The sequence below is a fragment of the Lathamus discolor genome, chromosome Z (genome assembly GCF_037157495.1).
Source record: "Lathamus discolor isolate bLatDis1 chromosome Z, bLatDis1.hap1, whole genome shotgun sequence".
Classification (NCBI taxonomy): Eukaryota; Metazoa; Chordata; class Aves; order Psittaciformes; family Psittacidae; genus Lathamus; species Lathamus discolor.
The window spans coordinates 26397796-26419965 of NC_088909.1; the positions used below are offsets into that span (position 1 = coordinate 26397796).

The following is a 22170-nucleotide window of genomic DNA, read 5'->3' on the forward strand; positions in this document are numbered from 1 at the left end:
AGACGCCAGTGTCTGTAGTCAGGGTTTTGAGGATCTTCCAAGGTGTGGTGATGTCCGAGCAGCGATCGTGTAGGGAAGCTGAGAAAAGCTGAGATTCCTGTCAACTCCTCAAGCTAATGAGGAAAAACTGGCATCTCTTGCGCCTCTTTGCCTTCCCTGCCGTCGGTATGGGTGCTGCCTCTTTGCCTTTCCCAAGCCTCACCTTCTTCAAAGGACCCACGAGTGCCCTTCAGCTGCAGCGATGAGAGCACCAGTGCAACGTGTGTGCCCTTTAGTGTCTGGATCCCGACTCCTGCATCACCTTTCCCCGTCGCGTGAGGTGTCTGAAAAAGAGCAGATAGCTCATGATTTAGTTTCTGCGGTTTCAGGTCTCTCCTCCACTTCCCAGGCTTCCAGAGAAGCACAAATCCTGTGAGCAGGCGGTTCACATCTAATCAGAAGCTTTTCAGCTCCCCCTGATGTCTGCCTGTGGTCTGCTTGATGCCACATGCTCCCATGTGTTGCGTGCTGCGACACTGCAGGAGTTGGATGCCAATGCATCCACAATTAGTTTCCCAAAGACTGTCTAGTTTAGATAAACCATGCAGGAAGCGCGGAGCAATGCATGGACAGGAGGAAAAGGCTTAGGCTGAGCTTAGCTTTGAGGCTGCAACATCTTGTCAGTGGAGCAGGGGCAGCAGGTTGCGGCCAGACTGTTGAGGTTTGGAGCTGTCTGCATGTGCCCGTGAATGTTCAAAGCTGACCTCGGGCTGCTGCAGGCTGTCCGCTGCAGGCCATATCCTGCTTGCTTGCCTCCTCTGAGCAGCATCACTGCCTTGCGGGCCTGGCAGAGCTGATAGGGTGGTAAGAAACTACTGTATGGGAGTGGAAATGGCCTTGTGCCTTGTGCCTGTGTGTGCTCTCTGGGCAGGAGAGGACACACAACTGGAGCCAGAGTGGGTTCACTTTCTGTGTTGGATCTTGCTGAAGCAGCTGCCTCCACTGGGGGGCTGCTCCCTCATCTGTACGCGAGACTGTTTCCCTGTCCCCTGGGGAAGGCTGTGGGTTCTAAACGCGAAAGCGTCTGCTAGAGTTGGAGGACAAGCTTTGCAGAGGGGTAGAAACCAATCAAAAGAGTAAATAGAGATGGATGCACTTTTGGGGTTGGAAAATTTGAAATGCGTCTGAAGGGGAGGAGGTCCATGGCCACTTCAAGGTCATTTTTTCTTGTCTCCTGTTTCTGTAGCACCCCGGTGATGTCCTGGCTGTGATGTACAAGCCTCTCTCTGTAAAGAACATGTGCTCGCTGCCCCTCAGCGTGGTCCTTGCCTTAGAGCAGCCCTTCTCCATCTGCACTGCGGACCAGCAGCCTCTCCCTGCAAATGCTCAGGTGAGCAGCCCCGGACTTTCTTGCTGCTGGGCTTTGAAGAGGGATGAACGTGGTGGTGTGTCTCTGTTGGGAGGTCCTCCATGATGGAAGTGTGTTCTGTAGAGTCTGCAGTAAAGTGGCCCAAGCTAAATCAGATGTGAAACGAGCTGCTGAAGGAAACAGAATGCCATCTGAATGGGGAAGAGACCTCCTGGCTTGAAGACAGGGGGAGGAGGGAGCAGGCACCCAGCTGTGGGCAAGCTGTAGGAAAGGTGTCTGCTGGAAGGCATGCCAGCTCTCCAGCAGCCATCCTCAGATAAGCTGGGGAACAGCTTGCTGTCTTTGAGGGCAGCCCTGCCTTTGGGAAGGCTGAGGTAGGCTTCTCCAGCTGCTGTCTGGCTCCTGCCCTGGTGTGTGCGGAAGGTGTTGGGCATGGGCTCTGCAGTGCACGTGTTGTCAGAGGTGCAGCCACCGCTGTGCTGCAGGCTAAAGGAGTTCCTCCAGAGTGAGGGCGAAGGCCTGGGTGCCAGAGTGCTGCTTTGGTTGTGTTTAGCAGGTGGCTTCTGCGGCTCCAGAATTCAGGAGACCAACGTGGATTTCCTCTTGTATTGGTGCAGAGCACAGAACCGTGAGCCTCAGGCAGCTTCAGAAAAAAGTGCGGTGCTTGGTCAGACAGCGTGAAGAAAATGAAGGATGAAGCCAGAAGCCCGTGTTGGGGTCACACGTTGAGCATTTTCTCTTCATCTCCTTGCAGCCCATGAAGCTGAGGACAGGGGAGGAACTTCAACTCTGCATCGGATTTAACCCTGCTTATGAGGAGGATTTGCTTATCCGGGCAGCGGAGAAGGCTCTGAAGATCAAGTTCCTGGAGCATCCTCACGAAGAGCAGGTCACCGTCCGGGGAGAAGTCTACTTCCCGAATCTCCAGATCCAGACCACGGCCGTGGACTTTGGCTGCATCTTGAATGACAGCAAGGATGTGCGTTACATGGAGATGACCAACTGCAGCCCACTGGTTGTCCAGTACCACTGGGCATTCCTGAAGGACAGCCAGGTGAACCCAGTGAGGTATGCGCACCTCTCCCTCTCCTGGAAGCTCTTCTTCCTGATGTCCTGTTTGTGGTTTGCAAAGCCCGAGGCCATTTGCCTGATCTGCCAAATTGTTTTCAACCTTCCCTTGAGGAAATCACACCTCTGAGTTGTGCTCAGCCAAGGTGCTCAGGGAACAGGTGATCTCCGCCGGTTTGATGCTGGGAAGGAGACAGCATTCTCCAGCCAGGCTGGGACTGTAGGACACTACTGACCCTTTTCACATAGCCATAAGCTGGAGTCCTGCTTTATCTCTGCAGCTGCAAAGCCGTGCTTCGGCACTTGGAGAAGCGGATGTAGAAGGTGTCCTTCCCTGCTAAGCCCATCTGTTGTCATTTTGTACTAAGATCCTACCCAGGCACTGCCATCAGAGTGACACACTGCTGTCGCAGTCCCTTGCTCTGCTTTGCTGTAGGCCTGTATGGGTTCCTGGGGGCAGGAGGGCTGATGTAGAAAGCTGCTTTCTCAGATCTTCGTGGCCTGAGGCAAACAGCCCCTTGAAGTGAGTGTTCATCTCTTGAACTGCACGTCACATTCACAGAAGAGCTATGTAGAGTTTTAGTGAGGAATGGCAGGTTCTGCTGTGACTTTAGGTCCAGCTGTAGATGCTGGAGGGAGCCCTTGTATGGACATCCCTGGGAAGGAGGACCATGCAGTGGTGGTCTATGGTTTCCAAGGCCAAGAGCAAACTTGTAGTGGTGCTGAAGCACATCTAGAAGCACATTCCTAGTGTTCCTTCTGCTGCGGCTTCTCTGCATAGCACAAAAGTCTGCTCTGGGCAGTTTGAAGGACGGTAGCAAATGGTTTTCCGTAATGCCCTAGGAAACGCAGCAAAGTTCACCACGTGGCACTGAAGCGCTGTTATTACAAACAAGGGAAACGATCAAGAAGCAGCTGTGTGAAGGGAATTGGGATCTGACTCGGAGGAGGTGACCTCTTGGGAACTGGAGATGAGCTGTGGCTATTAGGAGGGCTTGGGGGAGACGACCAGGGCACTGGGGCACTCCGGGGCGCTCAGCAGACACCATGGGATGCTGTGTGCCAGAGCTGGAAATGAAGATGGTCTCCAAGGTGTTACCACCAAACACTCAAAGTGTTCATTAGGAGCCTGCAGAAGGGCAGCGTGTCAGATGTTATTTCTGGTCCACACTAAGCACTGTTGGTATTCTAAATCATCAGCTCTAACTCAGTCTGACATGGAGGGAATCAAGCATCAGGTCTCATGAAGGGGAGATCAAAGACTGGAACTTTCCCTACCTGGGACCTTGCTGGAGCTGGTCATCAGAGACTCCCAGGATCAGTCGCGCACGTTTATTTTGGTCAGGAGAGAAAAACGCTGTTTCTCTGCCTCAACAAGACTTTGTGTGTTTACATTTTTTTCTTTCTAATTGTCCAGCCCGTTCTTTCCTCCTTGCTCTTTGGTCATTGCTGCTACCTGGGGCAGAGTGATCATATGAGCAACACAATCCAACTGTTGCTGTGTGGCTGGACATAGGCAGTGTAGACCAACTTGTGCCCTTTCTCTGACTTCTGAGGCACGAATCTCTCGTGGTTACTCTTGTTGTAGACCCACGTGGTTAGAGACAGACTAACCCTAAGCCTCAGCCCTTGGACCTCTGAGAGCTCAAAGCTGAGCTAAGCCTTTGCACCAAGGTGTTTTCTCCAGTGACGGAATGGATCTTCAGAATCACACTGCAGGAGATAGCAGATCTGGAGGCAAGCAGTTGCCAGCTGCCTGCAGCGCTGCTATAGCAGTGTCATTGCCAGGCGTTGACCTGCTCCATCCCAGTTTTGGAGCTCATTGCTGAGCTCACACCACTGATGCCCCCGCAGGGGCCCCATCCTGCCGAGGAGCTGCTGTGCAGACTTCCCTCCCTCCCACTGCAAGGTCCCTGAGCAAAGGTCTGTTCTTTTTCCAGGTTCATGGAGACAGAGCCCCTCGCCTTGGGTGTGGAGGAGGTAAGTGGGAATCTGTCTCACTTCCACATTTCCAGTGTAGCAAGCAGTTACGTACTCCCACTCCCACTGGTGTCCTGGGTGCTGCTTCCAGAGTGGCCTCATGTCATAACAAGCGCATCGCTGGTCATTGGAGAGGCCACATGGGAGGTGTTATCGGGCTGGTCAAGAACATTCCTTGTGCGGCAGTTATGGAGGACTTTATCCATCTTGGTCCTCATCTAGTGGTGGGTAAGAAATTCCTGCAGCAGCATTTGCTGCGGCAGCATTTGCTGCGGCAGCAGTTGCTGCAGCATCTGGAGAGAGCAGGATGTGAATCAGAGACAGGGAAAAGCATGAGGAGTGCGAGGAGCTGGGCTGGATCCTGCCCCCGGCTCCACAGGCTCTCAGCTCCCAGTCTCGTGTTCTTCTGAGGGCAGGAAAAGGTGTTTTTGAAGGCAAGTTCTGCAGCAGAGAGAATTTCTTGCTGCCAGGAGACACCACAAATGAATGTAGTGTATTAGCTACTGCATTAATTGGGACTGTGGGAGAAGGTTTTCCCCATGGTCTCTCCGTTGGTGAGTGGAACGGCTGCAGTGTGAGATGAGGATGATGTTGCCTGTGTTTGAGGAAGAGGCCCCTGCAGCCACGTCTGTCCTTTGGCCCAAGCTGAGGCTGCTCTCCTGCATCAGTCCCGCGCTCCATGTGTGGATCTCTCCTCCCTGCCTGCAGGTTTTCGATATCCTGCCGCTGCACGGTGAGCTGCAGCCGGGCCAGAGCCAGCGCGTCTGCTTCTCCTTCTTCGGCCACGCCAACACCGTCAGCCAGGTCACGGCGCTGTGCAGGGTGGAGGGAGGCCCGAGCTACGAGGTGGCTCTGCGTGGGGAGGCCTCGCGCATCAGCTACCTCCTGGACACCACCGAGATCGACTGCGGGCTGCAGGTACCGCACGCTGCTCTTGTCAGTGCTCCTTGCCTCCAAGCATGACTGGTGGGCTGCTGCCCACCCGGGTCCAGGGCTCTCCGCCCTTCCCAGCTGCTTCGCTGGCTCTGTGGCTTGGAAGTCACACGTTTGGGGGATACCTCCAAGCTGGCGTTTAATGGCCATCTCCACCCCAGCTCCGCCCAAAGCTGGGAATCCCTCCTCTAACTAACGCTGCCTCCTGGGGCAGGCAGGATCCCAGTGGTGATCTGCAGAGGGATGTGTCCCTGAGACATCCATCCGCTGATCTGCTCCTAAAGCCCAAATGAGGTGCTCTCTTTTAATGCTCCTGATTCATCAACCAAGGAGGCAGCTGACCTGGGCTTCCAGTCAACGTAGCCGGATAGAATGTCCCCGAATAACCCTCACTGTACTTCTTTCCGGTTACAACCCCCACAGCTGTTTCCAGCTGTTGGCCCTGTGTGCGTTGCCCTCTCTCCCTCCGTTTTGGCTTGTGTTGTGCCCACAAATACTTGTGTGCAGGTGCCTTTTCTCCTGAAATGCCCCAATGCCTCCTCCTGTGTTTCAGCTTGCAGTTGGGTGACACCTTCAAGTGCAGAGAGCTTGTGTCCCCTACTTGCTTTATTACTGATCTTTCCATGGTTGCTATTGCACCTCTGCCACAAATAGCTGTTCCTGTGTAGGGCCCAGGAGTACCCTGTGGCCGCGGGCTACCCAGGCTAACCCAGAGAGCCCAGTGCCCATCTCTCCTGTGCGCTCCCTGCTTCTGGGCTGTGTTCCTTTGCTTTCAACCCAATGGAAGAGGAATGAAATTCTTGGCAGCAGACATGTGCCTGTAACTTCCTGCTCTTCTGTCCTCTCCTCAGGTGTTTAACAAAGTCACGGAAGCAGCGCTGACCCTGCAAAACAGCGGGAAGCTGGGATTTGCCTTTGCGGTGCTGAGCCCCGGCACAGGCACTGCAGCCAACCCTCTGCCTGGCGTGCCCCTGGTCGTGCCCAGCAGGGTGAGTAGCACAAGGGCTTCACCCGGCCTGTGTCAGGCTGCCCAGGAGAGCGTTTTGGGGGAAAACAGGGGGAATGAACACACAAGCCCCGTCCAAAACCAGCCAGGAGAGACAGGGCTGTGAGCGACTGTTGCAGAGGCAGAGGAGGTCCATCGAGCAGAATCCTAACGGAGCCCCTGATTGTCCTTGGGCGCCGCTGGCTCTGCTGTCCTACAGCAAGCACCAGTGGGAGGCACGAGTGCTCCGGGAGCTCTTTGGAGCTGAGTGCTGAGCTCTCTGGTTGTGCCATCACTGGAGCATCACTCCATCGCAGCTTGTCATCCTGCCTGGGTGTCTTAGAGCTGGAGCAGTGTTCCTGTCTTGGTGCCCTTTTGCGATGGGAAGAGGAAGCCAAAGGGCCAAGTGGCTTCCACCTTCCTCAGTGCCTGTCCGTCTGAGGGGTGACATGCTGATGTCCTCTCCTGCAAGCTGCTGCCAGGAGCTGCTGGCCCTGCTGGAAGCAGAGGCCCTTCTCCGTTCTTCCAGAGCAGCTGGTGAAAGAGCTTTGGTTTGTTGTGCCTGGCTCTGGCTAGCAGAGGGTAAACCCTGTGAGCAGAAGAGCTGTGAGACTCAGGCGTTTGGATACAGGAAAGCTGGAGGTGGTGATGTCTGATGTTTCCTTATGTATGAGAACCTGTCTTGTGTTCTCAGCGCGTCTGTCATGTGAGCCATCCCTCCACGGAATCCTCTTTGGTACACTGCGTCCCTCCCTCTTGTGTGCCCTGCAGGGTTACGTTGAACCTGGCAAGCAGCAAGTGCTGAAAGTGTATTACCTGCCAGGAGTGCCTGGAGTCTTCTGCAGGGCTTTCCAGATCCAACTGGGTCACCTGGAGCCAGAAAAAATCTCCCTGAAAGGAGAGGGGACCTTTCCCAGGATCCACTTGGACCTGCCCAGGAACATCAAAGGTGAACACTGCCTGTCTGCTCGGCTTTCCCCCATGCCATATGCCCACAGGGCAGCTCACAGGCACCTCCAGCAGGCCTGGAGGTTTCAGGGCTGTCAGACAAGGTCAGCCCTCTGGTTGCTTCTTTAGCCTCTGGCAGATGAGCCCATGTGGGCTTTGCCGCAGGAACCATCGTGCACAGCTTGCCAAGGTCTGGGAAGATGATGGCTGGGCAGAAAAGCTTGGGAAAGCTGTAATAGAGGCTGGCAGGGATTTTGACAGGGGTTGGGTTTGCATCACGCTGTGGGGCTGAGATGCTCCTGTGTGGCGAGAAAGACGGGTGGGGGTGAGAAGCAGCAGGATCTCCTTTCCCTACATTGCTGGAGCAGTTTGTGTCTGGGTGTCGGGGGAATGGGGCTTCCCGTCTTCCGTGGGATTTGTGCTGCCCCACTGCTATGGGTGGTGTCCTGTGCTTTCAGGCAACGCCAAATATGAGAAGATCCTCCTAAAGGCCAAAGAAAAGCTGGACAAAGGCAGCCAGAGAGAAGAGGCCATTGCTCTGGGGGAGGCTGTGGCAGCCGAGCCCCGCGTGGACGACTCGGGCACCGTGGTGAGTAGAGCTGCTGCCCTGTCCCGCACGTGCCACCCTCCTGCGAGACACTGGAGCCCCTGCGCCCCACGGCAGCTGCCCAGGGCCCTGCCGGCACTGGGCACCTCCCTGCACACCCCTGGCCACGGAGTGTGTCAGCTCAGCGTGCCCCTTGGGCTGCCCACCTCTGGGAGTTGTCCCTCGTGGCGATGCGCCAGCTCCTGACTACCCCAGGGAGATGCTGAAAGCTGTGCTCGGGCAGTTGGGTTTCTGGTGCTCTGAAGGACACACAGGGCGGTGCTGGGGGGTTTGTTGCTCACCGGCCAAGCCCTGCCAGGTTTACAGAGCGTAAAGCAGCAGCCTGAATGCAGCCTGAGGCTGTGCTGTGTTCTGTATCTCCAGGAGGCTCCAGCTCTCTCATGGTTCCCTTTCCAGGAGAGCTTTTGTCCAGGCTGCTTTGGCACTGACTGGAGGCAGGGACATACTTGGAGCTTTGGAAGGTTTCTGGCTTGTTTGTGTGTCTGTCCAGATCAGCTTTGATAACTGGGCAGGCAGAGACACTGGAGTTCATTTCTGTGGGGATATGATCCTGCCTGAGAGAGCAGGAAGTGTCACAGACACCGACCAGTGAGACAGACTGACTCCGTCGCCCCTCTCAACAAGAGCAGGGTGGGATCCTCCACCCAAGACAAGCTTGTGCCTTGGGAAGGACCTTGGCTAACCAGCCCCTGTCTTTCCTTTCCTCAGTGGGATGCTCAGCTGCAGATGCAGATGGAGGAGATGCTGATAGAGGAACATGCCCTGGAGCAGCAGAAAGCTCTCGCCTCCCGTCCCCCGGAGGACACTGCCTTTCACCAGCGTGTACATCGGAGGCTTCTCAAGTTAGTAGGGACTCCTGTAGCCTGTCTCCAGGGGCCGCGAGGGTAACAGCCAGCAGTGCAGCCCTGCCCCTGAGAGCTCCTTGTGTCTCAGAGTTGGGAATAGCTGAAGACTTCCGAAAGGGCCTGATGCTGAGAGCTACGCCGTGCTCCCTGTGGGCAGCTCGGTGTCCTCACTTGCACAGTGCTACCCTGAGCTCTGGAGGTGCTCCACTCCCCACAGTTGCTGGGTTCTGTTCTCAGAGCTGAGGGGGTGCAGACCAGCAAGCCCTTGCAGACAGCACAGGCACCACCCCTGCTGACCAGCTGTGAAAGGGGCATCTCCAAGCCGGTGTCTTTGTGCCGAGAAGCAGACCCCACTAAGCAGGAAGAGCAGGGAATGGTCCAAATCCCTTATGTGCTTTTCCAAGTGGGATTGCCTGCAAAAAGACCTTCACAGCAATCTTGTAGTGTTGGTTACTGCACGCGATACTCTCAAGCGCTGCTTTGGGGACAGATCTGGCTGCAGAGCAGTGGAGGTATCCTCTGCAAGGAAATCCTGTGAGAAGGTCCTGAAGCAGTTTCAGGCTTGGGCCGGCCACCAGCTTAGCAGTTTCATTGAGACCCGTGGAGACGCAGTGGACTTCTCTGCAATGGCTTTTCACAGCATAGGAACTGTGTCCAGTACCCGCTTTAAACTGACTCGAAGATCCTGTTGGTGGCTGATAAATCCTAGGCCCTGCACTCCCCATGACTTAGCCAAGTCTTATTACTGGGTGCTCAGGTCAGGCCTTGGGTTTCCTGGGCTTGGCTTGAGTTTTCACAGCAGTGGATACAGAATTATCCCCTCCATTTGCTTCTCCACCCCACGCCATGCTGGGCTTTACAGAGTGTCCTTCCTCCTCCTTTCAGAGCTGAGCTGCCCGAATACGTCCTGGACCTTGGCTATGTCGTTCCCGGTGACATCCACACACACATGGTGAAGCTCACCAACACCGGGCACTTCCCTGCATCTTTCAAGGCCGATGGATATGTCCTGTATAACACAGGTAACCAGTGGTAAAGAGGCTTCACGGGGGCTTGAAGGGGCTGTCTCTGCCACATCAGCTGGAGCCATTGGGCATGGGGAGATTTGAGTACTTCCTTGGGCAGCTTTTTCCTCCTTAGTACCCCTCTGGCCGGTGCCCTGTTCAAGAGCCTGAATTCTGTCGAGCAGTGCCCAGAGACCTGGTCTGCCTGTGGCTGCCCTAAAAAGTCATTGCAGGGGCCAGATGGGCTGATCAGCGTGATCGCCTCTCAGCATCTACTGCTCTTGGCTCCCGTGAGCACCATCGGAGTTTCTTTGTGCACTCTGAGGGTTTATGTTGCAGCCAGATGGACCCTCTGTGGTTCGGAAGTGCTTTGTTTAGAGTTCCTAGTGCCAGAGCACTTCTGCTCAGCCTTATTGAACGGCCTGTGGGATCCTGTGCCGTATCGAAACAGGCTTCGCAAAGAGGCCTTGGGGTAAGGCTGCAGCTCCGTCACACGGGGACTGCTGTCTGTGAGGGGTGGCCAGGCGTCTCTTCTAAGCCGCTGTCCAGGGAACACCACAGCATTTGGTATCTTAGTTGGAAATTGTCCTTTGGAGAGGTGTATGCGTCCTTCCCTGAGATGCCTGCTGAAGGAATTGCTGGAGCTCCTCAACCAATGTGGTTCGTTTTTACCCTGCAACCCCTGGATTCTGGCTGTGAAAATCCTTTTGCTTTGGGCAGTGACAAGGGGAGCAGAGCAGCTTCTCTGGAGATGGAAAGGGGTCTTTCACAGAGCTGCCAGCCAGGACACCCCTGTGGCCTTGCCGTGCTTCTGAGCCATTTCCTGTTGCTTGTGTATCTCAGCTGCTTGATTTTCCTGTGTTCAGGCTTCAGCGTGTGCCTGGACCTTGTGAAGCGCCTGCCCTGCTGTGAGACCAAGACATTTGAAGTGTGCTTCGACCCACAAAGTGCCAACGTGCCCCTGGGAAAGGTGGATGTGCTCCTGCCCATCAAGGTAGGCCAGCTTGTGGGGCAGGCAGCAGGTTGGGCACAGCAGCGAGTGTCAGCCGGGCTCTCAACTGGATGCTCTGTCCTTCTCTAGGTCAGAGGAGGCCCCACGTTCCAGGTCCGTCTGCGTGCCATTGTGGCTGAGCCGTCCCTCTGCCTCTCGAGGGACAGGCTGGAGTTCTCCTCTGTCCAGTGTGGGCAGTGGCAGGAAGAAACCATCCAGCTCCACAACACGTCCCAGGTCCCCTGTAAATGGTCCATGAGCATGAATGAGGCTGTTAAGGAGGTAAAGCACAGACAACGTGTAACACACAACTTCTCGGTTGGGTTTTCTTTGCCTCTCTTGGCTTTCCCGCCCCTCTGGCTGCCTGAGCACTTGGGCTGCAGCTCGCTTGAGGAAGCTTTTGAGGGTACAGAGCAAGGCTGGTTCACCTGGGCGTGCTCACTAGCTGACGCTTCACTTCTCTGCCATCTTCACCCATTCCTCCCCCTCCGAGGACACTGCCTCCCCATCTGCCTGCCCTGCCAACATGTTTGCCCTCCAGTTCTAGGCAGGGGTGGCCACGTCTGGGTGGGATGAAGGTGCTCCCTGCACCGTGCCAGCATCTCGGAGCACTGCAGGAACCGAGGGTCTGTCCTCGCAGACCAAGGAGACCTCACGCGACTGGTTTCTGTGCGCAGGTGGACAAACATCTGCCAGCGAGCGAGCGTGACAAGCTGCGGGAGGAGATGAGGCCCGCGCCCTGTGGCTTTGAGGTGCTGCCCTCAGCTGGAACCCTCGCTCCAGGACAGCAGTGCCATGTCCAAGTCCGTTTTTCACCCACGGGAGAGGTGAGTTTGGTGGGTGTCACCCCCAGGAGGACTGTCAGGGCAGTGTGGTAAGGGGAGGCCAGCACAGGGAGCGGGGAATGAGCTCTGCCTCCGCGTGGAGCTTTCTGCCAGCCCTGTGCCCACCGTTCCTCAGTTTCCCCTGCACGGTCCCATGCAGTTTGGGAGTCAGCTTAAATGGTGGAGCATTCCCAAAGGCAGTTTGCATGTGGCCACCGTGACTTGGAAACTGGCAGCGTGTGACAGGATGGACCCAAGTGCTTCCATGGCTGGGGACAGTCGCAGGGATCTTTCAATTGCTCGTGGAGATTTCAGCGTCTCGTGTCTAGCTTTGACCAGAGCCAAGCACTGAGCAGAGAAGACGATCCTTATTTCTGTCCAGTGAGAGCTCAGCTGCCTCTTTCACACAGCTGATGTTTGCCCAGTGCTGCAGCGCCAGGACTGTGTCTGAGAAAGCAGACTTTTCTCACGTGCGTTGCGCTCCCCCACGACTAGGTGAAAACCTCTGATAGGCTGTTTTAGATCCATCTGGTAGCCAACTGACCACTTACACTCCCCAGCAGGACTCACCGCAGTTACTCAGAGCCATGCAGATGCTGTAGCCCCTGCTCTAAGTAACTGCCTGGTTTGGGTTCAGCTTAGAGGTGCTGAGAAGACCCCTGACCCTGGGGCGATTGTTGCCTTGGAGGCGCTGTCACCTGGGGCTTCACGGAGGAGCTTTCTGTGCTGCTTCTTTGCAGAAGTGCTACCGGGGCGAGCTGCAGATCCAGATTTGCCAGAGCAGCCAACGCCTGCGGGTGCCGGTCTTGGGATGTGGTCTGGAGCCACGGCTGGAGTTGAGCCCCGCAGAGCTCGAGCTGGGACCGCTGCTGCCACAGAGCCATGGGGAAGAGGGGACAGTGGTGGTGAAGAACCCCTGTGGGGTTTACTCACTGGAGTTTGACCAGCAGCACCTTGCTGAGGAGCAGGTGAGGGGGAAGGTCTGTGCACGCTCCTGGAGATTCCCAGCGCTCCAGCATTCCCAGGCTTGTGCCAGGGAGACGGGGGCAGCGCGCAGGGCAAAGCCCGGTGGCATTCCAGGGTTAGCCGGCTCTGCTGGCAGGCTGTGGAGGGACTTGGATAATCCCTGCCACTGGGGGGAAAGAATATGGGAGGGGATGGCTCGTCTGGGGAGTCTGTTCACGTGGTGAAGGTCCAGAAACTCATGCTGTCTGTGGTTTCTCTTCCCTCTGTGCGCAGCTCCTACGGACACCTAAAGTCGACAACAGCCACAACAGCTTGTTGCTGCCTCCGTGTGCCCCGGCTGAGAAGCTGACTGTTGAGGCCCAAGGAAGGGGCATAGAAATGAAGGTGAGATGAAATCTAAATGCTAAAAGTGCAGGTGGCAACCAGCATGGTTTTCTCATTTCCTCATCTCTTCCCTAGCGTACCATGGTTTGTGTTTCTGCCACGAGAGTGGCAGAAAACCTCTTCTCCTTCTTTCCTTTGGCTTGATATCAATCCCTCCTGCCTCAGGTTGACGTTGTGCATCCACCAGGAAAGGTGGTGAAGCTAGGAAACATCTGCATTGGGCAGACGGTGAAGAAGATCGTCACCATAGCCAACAAGAGTGCAGGCCCTCTCGCCTTTAAGCTCAGAGTCACATCCACCGTGCCAGAGTTGCAGGAAGCTGGGGTAAGTGCCATTCCTTCTCTGCAGAGCACTTTAGCGTGCCTGCAGGGAGCGATGAGCTGCTGTGGGTGGGAGGTAGTAGCTAATGACAGCTGTGGGCTGCCCTGGCTGCCTGTGCCTGCCCCGTCCTCCCTGCTGGCACTGCTCTGCCAGCAGATGCTTGCAGTGTGAATGCTTCAGCTGAGCTGGGTGCCAGGACTCCCCGAGAGCCACAAGTGAGAAGGCGGCACAATTCCTCTAACCTGTTTTAGACGCATAGGTCAGGATGCAGCCACATATTTTAGATCTGGAAAGGCGAGGGAGGTGAATCTTGAAAGAGGGAGGGTTACAGCTCTGTTGGAACTTCCATGAAAGCTTTAGAAGGCAGAGGTGACCTCACCGTGACCAGGTGGACACATGGCAGAAAACACCTTTGGTATTACCTAGGAATGCCTACGAGGGAATGAGTGGGACTGGGTCAGTGTTGGTGCGGACAGAAGAGGAATTGGAAGCCTCTTCCCTGAGTCTGGTGAGGGAGGCTCTGCAGCTGGCTTGCCAGATGAAATAGTCTCCACTCATCTCTTCGGGTAGGTTCTGTGCTTGAAGCCCAGCAAGGAGCTAAAGCTGAAGGCCAGAGGAGACACCTGCAAAGTGGAGGTGACCTTCTCCCCGAAGCGCCGCATGCAGCCGTTCAGCGGGGAAGTGCTGCTGGAGTGCCGCGGGCTGGTGCGCTCCCTCTTTGCGGTGCGGGGCTCCTGCCAGGGCAGCCTCGTGAGCTTGGACCAGGACCAGCTCAGCTTTGGAGCCGTGGTACGGCAGAGCTACACGTGCCGGCGCGTCGTCATGCGGAACGCGGGCGACGCAGGAGTCAGGTAAAGCAGGACCCCCCCGCCTCTCTGAGGGCTGATTGCTTGGATGAGGGTTGTGAGGAGCCGTAGTGTGCCCAGATAGCTCCTCTCTGCTTCTCCATCCCGCTGGAGAGTCGTGCAGCCATGGCCGTGCAGTCAGGCCCTGGCAGTTAGCAAGGGGGTACGAGCAAAAGCTCATTTAGAGATGGGTGCAGTGGGTCCTGCCCAGCCTGAAGCCTTATTGCCAGGTGGCTCAGCATCAGGCCTGAGATGTGGTGGGAAAGCCCACCAGAGACGGAGAGCCTCACGCTGAGACTTACCCTGCCTTGAGAGCTCCCCGTGGCTAATCCTTCTTTCCTGTCCTTGTGCTTTCCTTGGCAAGGTTTTTGTGGGACGTGGAGAGCTTCCAGCCGGACTTTGCTATCAGCCCCACGAAGGGTTACATCAGGCCAGGGGTGGATGTCCCCTTCGTTGTGACCTTCCGCCCCTCGAAGCTGAGCCAGGCTGTCCAGTACGAGGGGCTGCGGTGCTTCATCCCGGGCAGCGAGGCGCTCCGCCTTACGCTATCAGGATCCTGCGTGGAGGCCCCTGGCACCAGAGAGGTAACGCAGCAGGGACAGGATGGGCCCCTGGACCCCAGCATTTGCGCCACATCTCTCCCACGGCAGGAACTGAAGGACACTTGCGAGCGCAGACTCGCTTGTGCCGGGGTATCCCAGAGAGAAAGTGCTGGGCAGGACTGCCAGAGTTCCTGAGCCCTGTCATTGCCTTTCTCCCCTGTTCGAGGTGTTGCTCCTCCAGTGAGCAGCTCGGTTGTCCTGGCTCTGCACTGCAGCACCCGTGCCGTGGGAGCACCCTGCCGGGCTCTCCTGAGACCCTCCCCACAGAGCCACCCCGCTGTATCCCAGCACTGCACCCGCAGCCACACTTCTCCCCCGTGCCGGGCCAGGGGAGGGCATTCAGCAGTAGGAAGGGGCAAGGCATCTGCATCCAGCCCCTGGGAGGGGGTAGCTTGGGAGCAGTTGGCTCTTGCTCCCAAAGAGAGCATGGAGCTCCTCTTCATCCTGCCCATGAAGGAAAGGGCTGTGTGGCTGCAGATCTGTCCTTGCACAGCAGTTTCCTTTCAGGACTCCCCTGAAGTTTCCTTTCACCCAGCATGCGAAAGGCTTGTTCTGCTCCCTTCTTCAAGAACAACCAGCTTGATTTACTCCAAAAGCTGTGGCCAAAGTGTAATTTTTGCATGTGACAAGGAAAAGCTGCTCCCCGTGCTCCAGGACCTGGTGTAGAGCCAGCGTGAGAAGAGTGGCAAGGATTGTGGGTACGACCCAGCAGCCTCTGTGCTCCTCTGTTGCAGACCCTGACTTTCAGCTGCAATGTGCGTGAGAAGCAGAGCCAGACCATCCTCCTGTCGAACCCGAGCAGCGAGGCCTGGACCCTGCAGCCCATTGTTGAGGGGAAATACTGGAAAGGGCCTGAATTTATCCATCTGGAGGCCAGGCAAAAAGAAAAGGCCTACCAGGTCACCTACAGACCCCTAACCATGAGCTGTGGGAACAAGAAGCATCAGGTAGGTGAGCTGTGCCAGCGTGCTGACCCTCGTGGCATGACCCTCGTAGGTCACTCTCCTTTGGGCAGGAGGTTGGCCGAGATGACCTTTGGAGGTCCTGTCCAAGCTGAAGGTGTCCTGTGCTGTCTGTTGGAAGCTGGGTTTTGTGGTGGCTGGGGGCCAGGCACGGGCAAAGGGCAGATGGGAAGTCGGGACTGAGCACCAAACGTGTTGGAGCAGCTAACGTAAAAAGCCAGGCTTTCTGCAGGCCAAGAAATGAAGTTTGTTCTGCGTAGCTCTGGGTCGCTGCTTGTGGCAGCCCAGGGGGCTCAGAGACCCCCATGCTCAGCGCACGGGCTGCACAGGCTCTCCAAGCCCCGGGCACAACCACTTCTGCCAGCAGCACCTGGCTGGTGTCTTTCTGCAGCTTGCAGGGAGCAAGAAGGGCAAAGCTGCCCTGCAGTTTGTCAGTGCCGTCCTGGCCGTGAGCAGGCAGGTGGGAAACGAGAGAGATCTCTTGAGGGTCATGCAGGAGCTTTGGGAGGAGCCCTTCCTGCAGGTCTCAGGCTGGGCACATAGGGGTGACTGGCCCCTCTGCAATGTTTTCTGTGCCAGGCCAGCAACAAGCTCCTAAATCCAAGGGGTCAGTTCAGAAGGGCTCTGTGGTGCTGGAGCTGCCGGGTCCTTGTCCCGCTCCTTGTCACGCTCCAGCTGGCCTTACAGTGGGCCAGGTCAGAGATTTCTGGCCTCAAGTCTCCAGGGTGCTCAGCAGATCTGTGCCCTTAGGGTCGCACGTGCTCAGCATCTCTTTAACGTACAGCCTGCGTGAGGAGTCTTGCAGCTTTCAGCTGCTGTGGAGGCAGAGGCAGGTGTCTGGGATGCACGGGCACCCAGAATGAGCATGGATATGAGCTTTCCATGGCCCATGTCTGGGGGCCCCTGTTGTGCCAGCTTACAGGCTGCTCTCTGGTCAGCGCTGTTGGGGCTAAGGCCAGCAGGACTGAGGCAATGGAGCTCATCAGGGACGGCCACCCCCTACCCACGGCTGTCCCTGCGTGAGCACAGGCTGGCAGGGACATGCCCAGGTGAGTGGGGCCAGTAAGGGAGTGTTGGGATGTGCAGAGCAGCTCTGCTGCAGGGCCCGTGTTTCCTTGCTTTGCCCAGAGATGATGCCTCTGTGTCCTGTAGCTGTGCCGTGTCCTGTGGGCCACGCACCCGCTCACAAGCAGCTCAGAGCAGGTGCGACGCTGGCGTCTGTCTCCTCCTGCGCGGGACAGGGCTGCAGTCACAGCTCTGCCAGCTGGACGTGCTGAAAGCTGCCTCAGTGAGAGCCTCAGGCGTGGGACTGTCCAGGGGTGCTCCAGAGCCGACTTGTCCTATTCGTTGTCTGTAGGGCTCCATCTTCTTCCCCCTGCCGGACGGGACAGGCTTACGCTACCAGCTGGAAGGAACTGCTGAAGCCCCCAGGTGTTCAGGGGCCATTTCCCGGCAGGTTCCGTGCAGGAATTCCCACACGGAGCTCATCCCTGTGTCCAACTGGCTGCAGAGACCACAGAGGTGAGTCCAGCCCAGGGAGTCTGGCCTCATGAGCAATCCCTGCAGCAGCACAAGGAAGGAAGCTTCCAGTGCCTGGAAGCTCCCTCCTGAAAGCTTTTCCCTCTCCTTGGCTGTGTCTGGCCATACCCACGTTCTGCCTGTGCAGAGCCATCCTGGAGGGCTTTCCTCCAAGGGGGGTGAGAGCTGGCGCCCTGTGCCCGAGGCACTGAGGATGAGAGGGACTGTATTGTACCCCCGCACGATGGGTATCCTATGGGAGTCCTTCCTGTTGACCTTCACTGCGTCCTTCTCACCCGCAGGTTCCTGGTGGTTATTGACATGCTCAAACCAGAGAACCTGGAAAGCAGTTCCGTGCTGCAGGGGTGTTCATACATCGACGTGCCGAGCTCTGCGAAGAAGGACTACCAGCTCACCTTCTTCTCCTACAAAGAAGGAGTCTACAGGGCAAAGGTGAGTGAGGACACTGGTCTGCAGGGCCCTTCAAGGAGCTGTTGGCTCACTGAGAAGCTACACGCCCGTTTTCATACCTCCACGTGCACGGGTCCTATGAAATACCACAGGTGCTTTCTCTGGTCTTGCACTCCTCCTCGCTGGGTGCTCATAGCCATTCCTGGAAGCAGGGCGCTGAGCTCGGTGGGCTCTTCCGGGTCTGTTTTCCTGTGTGGAATGAGCAGCACTTCCCTTTCTGTCTGATTCAGGTGACCTTCCTCAGCGAGACAACCGGAGAGTACTTGTTCCACATGGTGACTTTCAAGGTGATGGCTTCGGGACCCATCGGCACTGTTGAAATGAGCACCGCCGTTCGGCAGAGAGTGTCCTCCACCGTCAAGGTGGACAACCCTCTGCCTGTCCCGGTGACATTTGCCATCAACTGCAAAGTGCCGGACGTCAGCGTTCCACAGCACTTTACTGTTCCTGCACAGTCAAAGGTAGGAGCAAAGCTCCTCCGGCTCACTCTGCTCTCCCTACTCGTGGCCGGAGGGGGGGCTCTTGGAGGGTGATGCCTGAAAGGAGCCATGTGGGGCCTCTTTCCGTGGTGGCAGCTCCCTGCCGATGACGTAGAGAGGGAGCAGTGTGCGAGAATATCCCCAGTGGGAATCATCCTGCGCTGGTGGAGTCTGCCCTGCTGGCCCCTGTAACACGCCGCCACTGGGCGTCACGTGGCAGGCCCTTGTGCCATGTGCCCCTCATTTAATGTGTTGCTTCCAGGTGCGAGTGACTGCAGGACAAGCCTGATCCCGCGGCCAGGTTGTCTGCAGCCTGCATTGACAGGAGGTGGTGTGTGCCCTGGGGGAGCACAGGGGCTTTTTAGGGTGGGCAGCTTCTGGCATCATGCTGGAGGGCTCTGAGCTGTTGGGATCTGTCCCTGAGTGAACCGTCCCCCAGAAGGAGCAAGGCTGTGCCCGAGAGAGAGGGAGTCAGAGCGGGGAAGGCAGCCCAGCCTTCAAGCGCTGCCTGAGCAGAGCAGGGACCAGCTGCCCCCTTCTCAGGCACACGTGTTCCCTGCCTGTGCCTGACGCCGTGGCTTTTTCCTTCCTTCCTCCCAGGCGGATCTTGTCTTGGAGTATCAGCCCCTGAAAACGGGTGAGAGCACGGGGCACCTGGTGCTCCAGAGCAGCGACTTGGGCTCTCTGTCTTACAACCTGCAGCTGAAAGCCACCTCGAGCAGGCCAGAGAAGCCCGTGTATTTCCGCACCACGCTGGGCTCCCGTCAGACCATCACCACCAAAATCCGGAATTTTGCCCAGCAGGAGACCGAGTACCTCCTACAGGTGAGCCCGGGCTGCCGGGGCTCTGGCTGGGAGGCAGCTCCTCTGGCCAGCACCAGCCCTCTCCACCAGGGGGTCCGAGTGCCTCTGGCGTGGCCTGGCAGAGCCAGGGTGGCCATGTGAGCCCAGGGGCCTTCCCACTAGTGTGGGCTTGTCCTCCCTTGCGGGCCCGTGTCTGCTGCCCTGGTTGGAGCTGCTTTTGCAGGCCCCGTGGTGCCTGGGCTTGCTTCCCGCTTGCAGCCCAGGTCTGGCAGTCTTGGGGCTTGGGTGCAGGGTTGTTCCTGCTGGGCACGTTTGCACACTTCTCGTGCCCATTCACCGCAGGCACTCACCAGGGCTATGGTCTGGGTGGGACGGGCCAGGGCCAGGGGACCATCGTGTTCTTCCCGAGGCGCTGGCTCTGCTGTTGTGACCAACCCCCCATGGTCTCTTGTCTCCCCTGCGCAGACCGACTGTGCCGACTTCCGGACGGCAAAATCCATCAGTGCGGCACCCGCCAGCGCTGGGGGCTCGGAGCTGAATGTGGAAGTGACCTTTGAGCCCTGCCACCTGGGCAAAGCCAAGGCCACGCTGCAGCTCAGCTCTGCACTGGGCGGGCAGTACTGCATCCCACTCATCGGCCTTGCGCTGCCCCCTGAACCCCAGGGCCCCTTCCTCATCCCAGCCGGCGGCACCACCTCCATCTCCTTCAGGAACGTCTTCCCGAGGGCCACTGCGTTCCAGTATGCCGTAAAGCACCCGGCCTTCAGCGTCAGGGCCCCCGAGATGCTGCGCGCCAAGAGCAGCACCACCATCACCGTCTCCTTCACGGGCGGCCCGGCTCCTGTCACCAGCAGGCTGGTGGTCTCTTGCCCTGGCGGCTCCTGGATCTACCACCTCCGGGGCCTGGCCTCCCCCCGCAAGTGACCAGCTGCCCCTGGCCCTTCCCGCCACGTTCGTGCTCTCTGGAGCCAATAAATTTCATTTAGCATCCTCCCACACGACGTCCTTGTCTCTAAACGGGAGAGGCATGAATTCGCTGGATGCACAGCCGCTGGACAAGGAATTGGCTGGATGACTGCACACAGAGAGTCGCGGTCAATGGCTCAATGTGTAAACGGAGACCAGTGACGAATGGTGTCTGTCAGGGGTCGGTGTTGGGGCAGACCCTGTTCAACATCTTTGTCGCTGACACAGACAGTGGGATCGAGCGCCCTCAGCAAGCTTGCAGACAACACCAAGCTGTGTGGTGCAGCCGGCGCGCTGGAGGGAAGGGATGGCATCCAGAGGGACCTGCACATGCTGGAGAGGTGGCCAGCCTCATGAAGTTCAGCAAAGCCGAGTGCAGGCTCCTGGCCCTGGGTCAGGGCAATCCCAGGCACAGCTGCAGGCTGCGCAGAGAAGTGATTCAGAGCAGCGTGAGGAGAAGGACCTGGGGGTTGGAACATGAGGCGCTTCAGCGTGCGCTTGAGCCCGGAAACCCCCTGTGTCCTGGGCTGTATCACCAAGAGCATGACCAGCAGGTCAAGGGAGGTGATCCTGCTCCTCTGCTCTCATGAGACCCCCACTGGGAGCACAGTGTACAGTTCTGGTGTCCTCAACAGAAGGACCTAGAGCTGTTGGAGCAAATCCAGAGGAGGGCCACGAGGATGCTAAGGGGGATGGAGCAGCTCCTGTACAAAGACAGGCTGAGAAAGCTGGGGCTGTTCAGCGTGGAGAAGGGAAGGCGGGGTGGAGACCTCATAGCAGCCTTCCAGTATCTGAAGGGGGCCTACCAGCATGCTGGGGAGGGACTCTTCATCAGGGACTGTATCAAGAGGACAAGGGGTGATGGGCTTAAAGTGAAACAGAGGAAGTTCAGGTTAGCTAGAAGGAAGAAATTCTTCACTGTGCGGGTGGTGGGGCACTGGCACAGGTTGCCCAAAGCAGTGGTGAATGCTCCATCCCTGGCAGTGTTCAAGGCCAGGTTGGACGGGGCTTGGGCACCATGTTCTTGTGTGAGGTGTCCCTCCCTGTGACAGGGTGTTGGAACTAGAGGATCTTAAGGTCCTTTCCAATCCAAAGCGTTCTACGATTCTGTTATTCTCTAAGATTCTTTGGGAAAGCGCGGTTAAGACTTCAGTCGGTTCCACTTAAAGGTAAAAATTTGAGAATGAAGACCTTAGGCCCACTATAGGAGAGGATCTGGTTCAAGACCGTCTTAAGAACCTGAACGTGCACAAGTCCATGGAACCTGATGGAATCCATCCGCGGGTCCTGAAGGAGCTGGCGAATGACGTTGCTAAGCTACTGGCCATCATATTTGAAAAATAATGGCAGCCAGGTGAAGTTCCCGACGACTGGAAAACGGGAAATATAACCCCCATTTTCAAGAAGGGGAAAATGGAAGACGCGGGGAATTACAGAGTCTTACCTCTGTGCCTGGTAAAATCTTGGAGCACATTCTCCTGGACAGCATGCTAAGGCACATGAAAAACAACAAGGTGCTTGGTGACAGCCAGCATGGCTTCACTAAGGGGAAATCCTGCCTGACCAATGTGGTGGCCTTCTATGATGGGGCTACAGAATTGATGGACAAGGGTAAAGCAGTTGATGTCATCTACCTGGACTTGTGCAAAGCGTTTGACACTGTCCCACACGACATCCTTCTCTCTGAATTGGAGAGATATCAATTTGATGGATGGACCACTCGGTGGATAAAGAACTGGCTGGACGGCCGCACGCAAAGAGTTGTGCTCAATGGCTCGATATCCGGCTGGAGACCGGTAACGAGTGGTGTCCCTCAGGGATCGGTGTTGGGACCGGTCTTACTCAACATCTTTGTCGCTGACATGGACAGTGGGCTTGAGTGCGCCCTCAGCAAGTTTGCCAGTGACACCAAGCTGTGTGGTCCGGTTGATATGCTGGAGGGAAGGGATGCCATCCAGAGGGACCTTGACACGCTTGTAAGGTGGGCTGATGCCAACCTTATGAAGTTCAACCATGACAAGTGCAAGGTCCTACACCTGGGTTGGAGCAATCCCAGGCACAGCTACAGGTTGGGCAAAGAAGAGATTCAGAGCGGCCCTGCAGAGAAGGACCTGGGGGTGCTGGTCGATGAGGAAATGAACATGAGCCGGCAGTGTGCGCTCGCAGCCCAGAAAGCCAACCGTATCCTGGGCTGCATCAAAAGGAGCGAGACCAGCAGGTCGAAAGAGGTGACCCTGCCCCTCTACTCTGCTCTTGTGAGACCTCACCTGGAGTATTGTGTGCAGTTCTGGTGTCCTCGACATAAAAAGGACATGGAAC

At 57.0% G+C, this 22170-nt stretch overlaps 1 protein-coding gene across 1 annotated transcript in view; it reads left to right on the top strand.

Moving 5' to 3' along the window:
* LOC136005930 (hydrocephalus-inducing protein homolog) overlaps positions 1 to 19809 on the top strand; it is a gene marked incomplete at its 5' end in the record, with an annotated part of 48470 nt that extends 28661 nt beyond the window's left edge. Inside the window, 19 exons of the mRNA XM_065663820.1 lie at positions 1226 to 1369; positions 2103 to 2416; positions 4357 to 4396; positions 5105 to 5314; positions 6181 to 6318; positions 7086 to 7263; positions 7721 to 7851; positions 8578 to 8711; positions 9600 to 9736; positions 10585 to 10712; positions 10800 to 10991; positions 11387 to 11536; positions 12274 to 12438; positions 13946 to 14055; positions 14414 to 14542; positions 17434 to 17512; positions 17833 to 18021; positions 19351 to 19431; positions 19549 to 19809. Of these exons, the coding sequence (XP_065519892.1) occupies positions 1226 to 1369; positions 2103 to 2416; positions 4357 to 4396; positions 5105 to 5314; positions 6181 to 6318; positions 7086 to 7263; positions 7721 to 7851; positions 8578 to 8711; positions 9600 to 9736; positions 10585 to 10712; positions 10800 to 10991; positions 11387 to 11536; positions 12274 to 12438; positions 13946 to 14055; positions 14414 to 14542; positions 17434 to 17512; positions 17833 to 18021; positions 19351 to 19431; positions 19549 to 19809 (2910 nt within the window). The remainder of the gene's footprint in view (positions 1 to 1225; positions 1370 to 2102; positions 2417 to 4356; positions 4397 to 5104; positions 5315 to 6180; positions 6319 to 7085; positions 7264 to 7720; positions 7852 to 8577; positions 8712 to 9599; positions 9737 to 10584; positions 10713 to 10799; positions 10992 to 11386; positions 11537 to 12273; positions 12439 to 13945; positions 14056 to 14413; positions 14543 to 17433; positions 17513 to 17832; positions 18022 to 19350; positions 19432 to 19548) is intronic.
* Positions 19810 to 22170: the final 2361 nt, after the last annotated feature.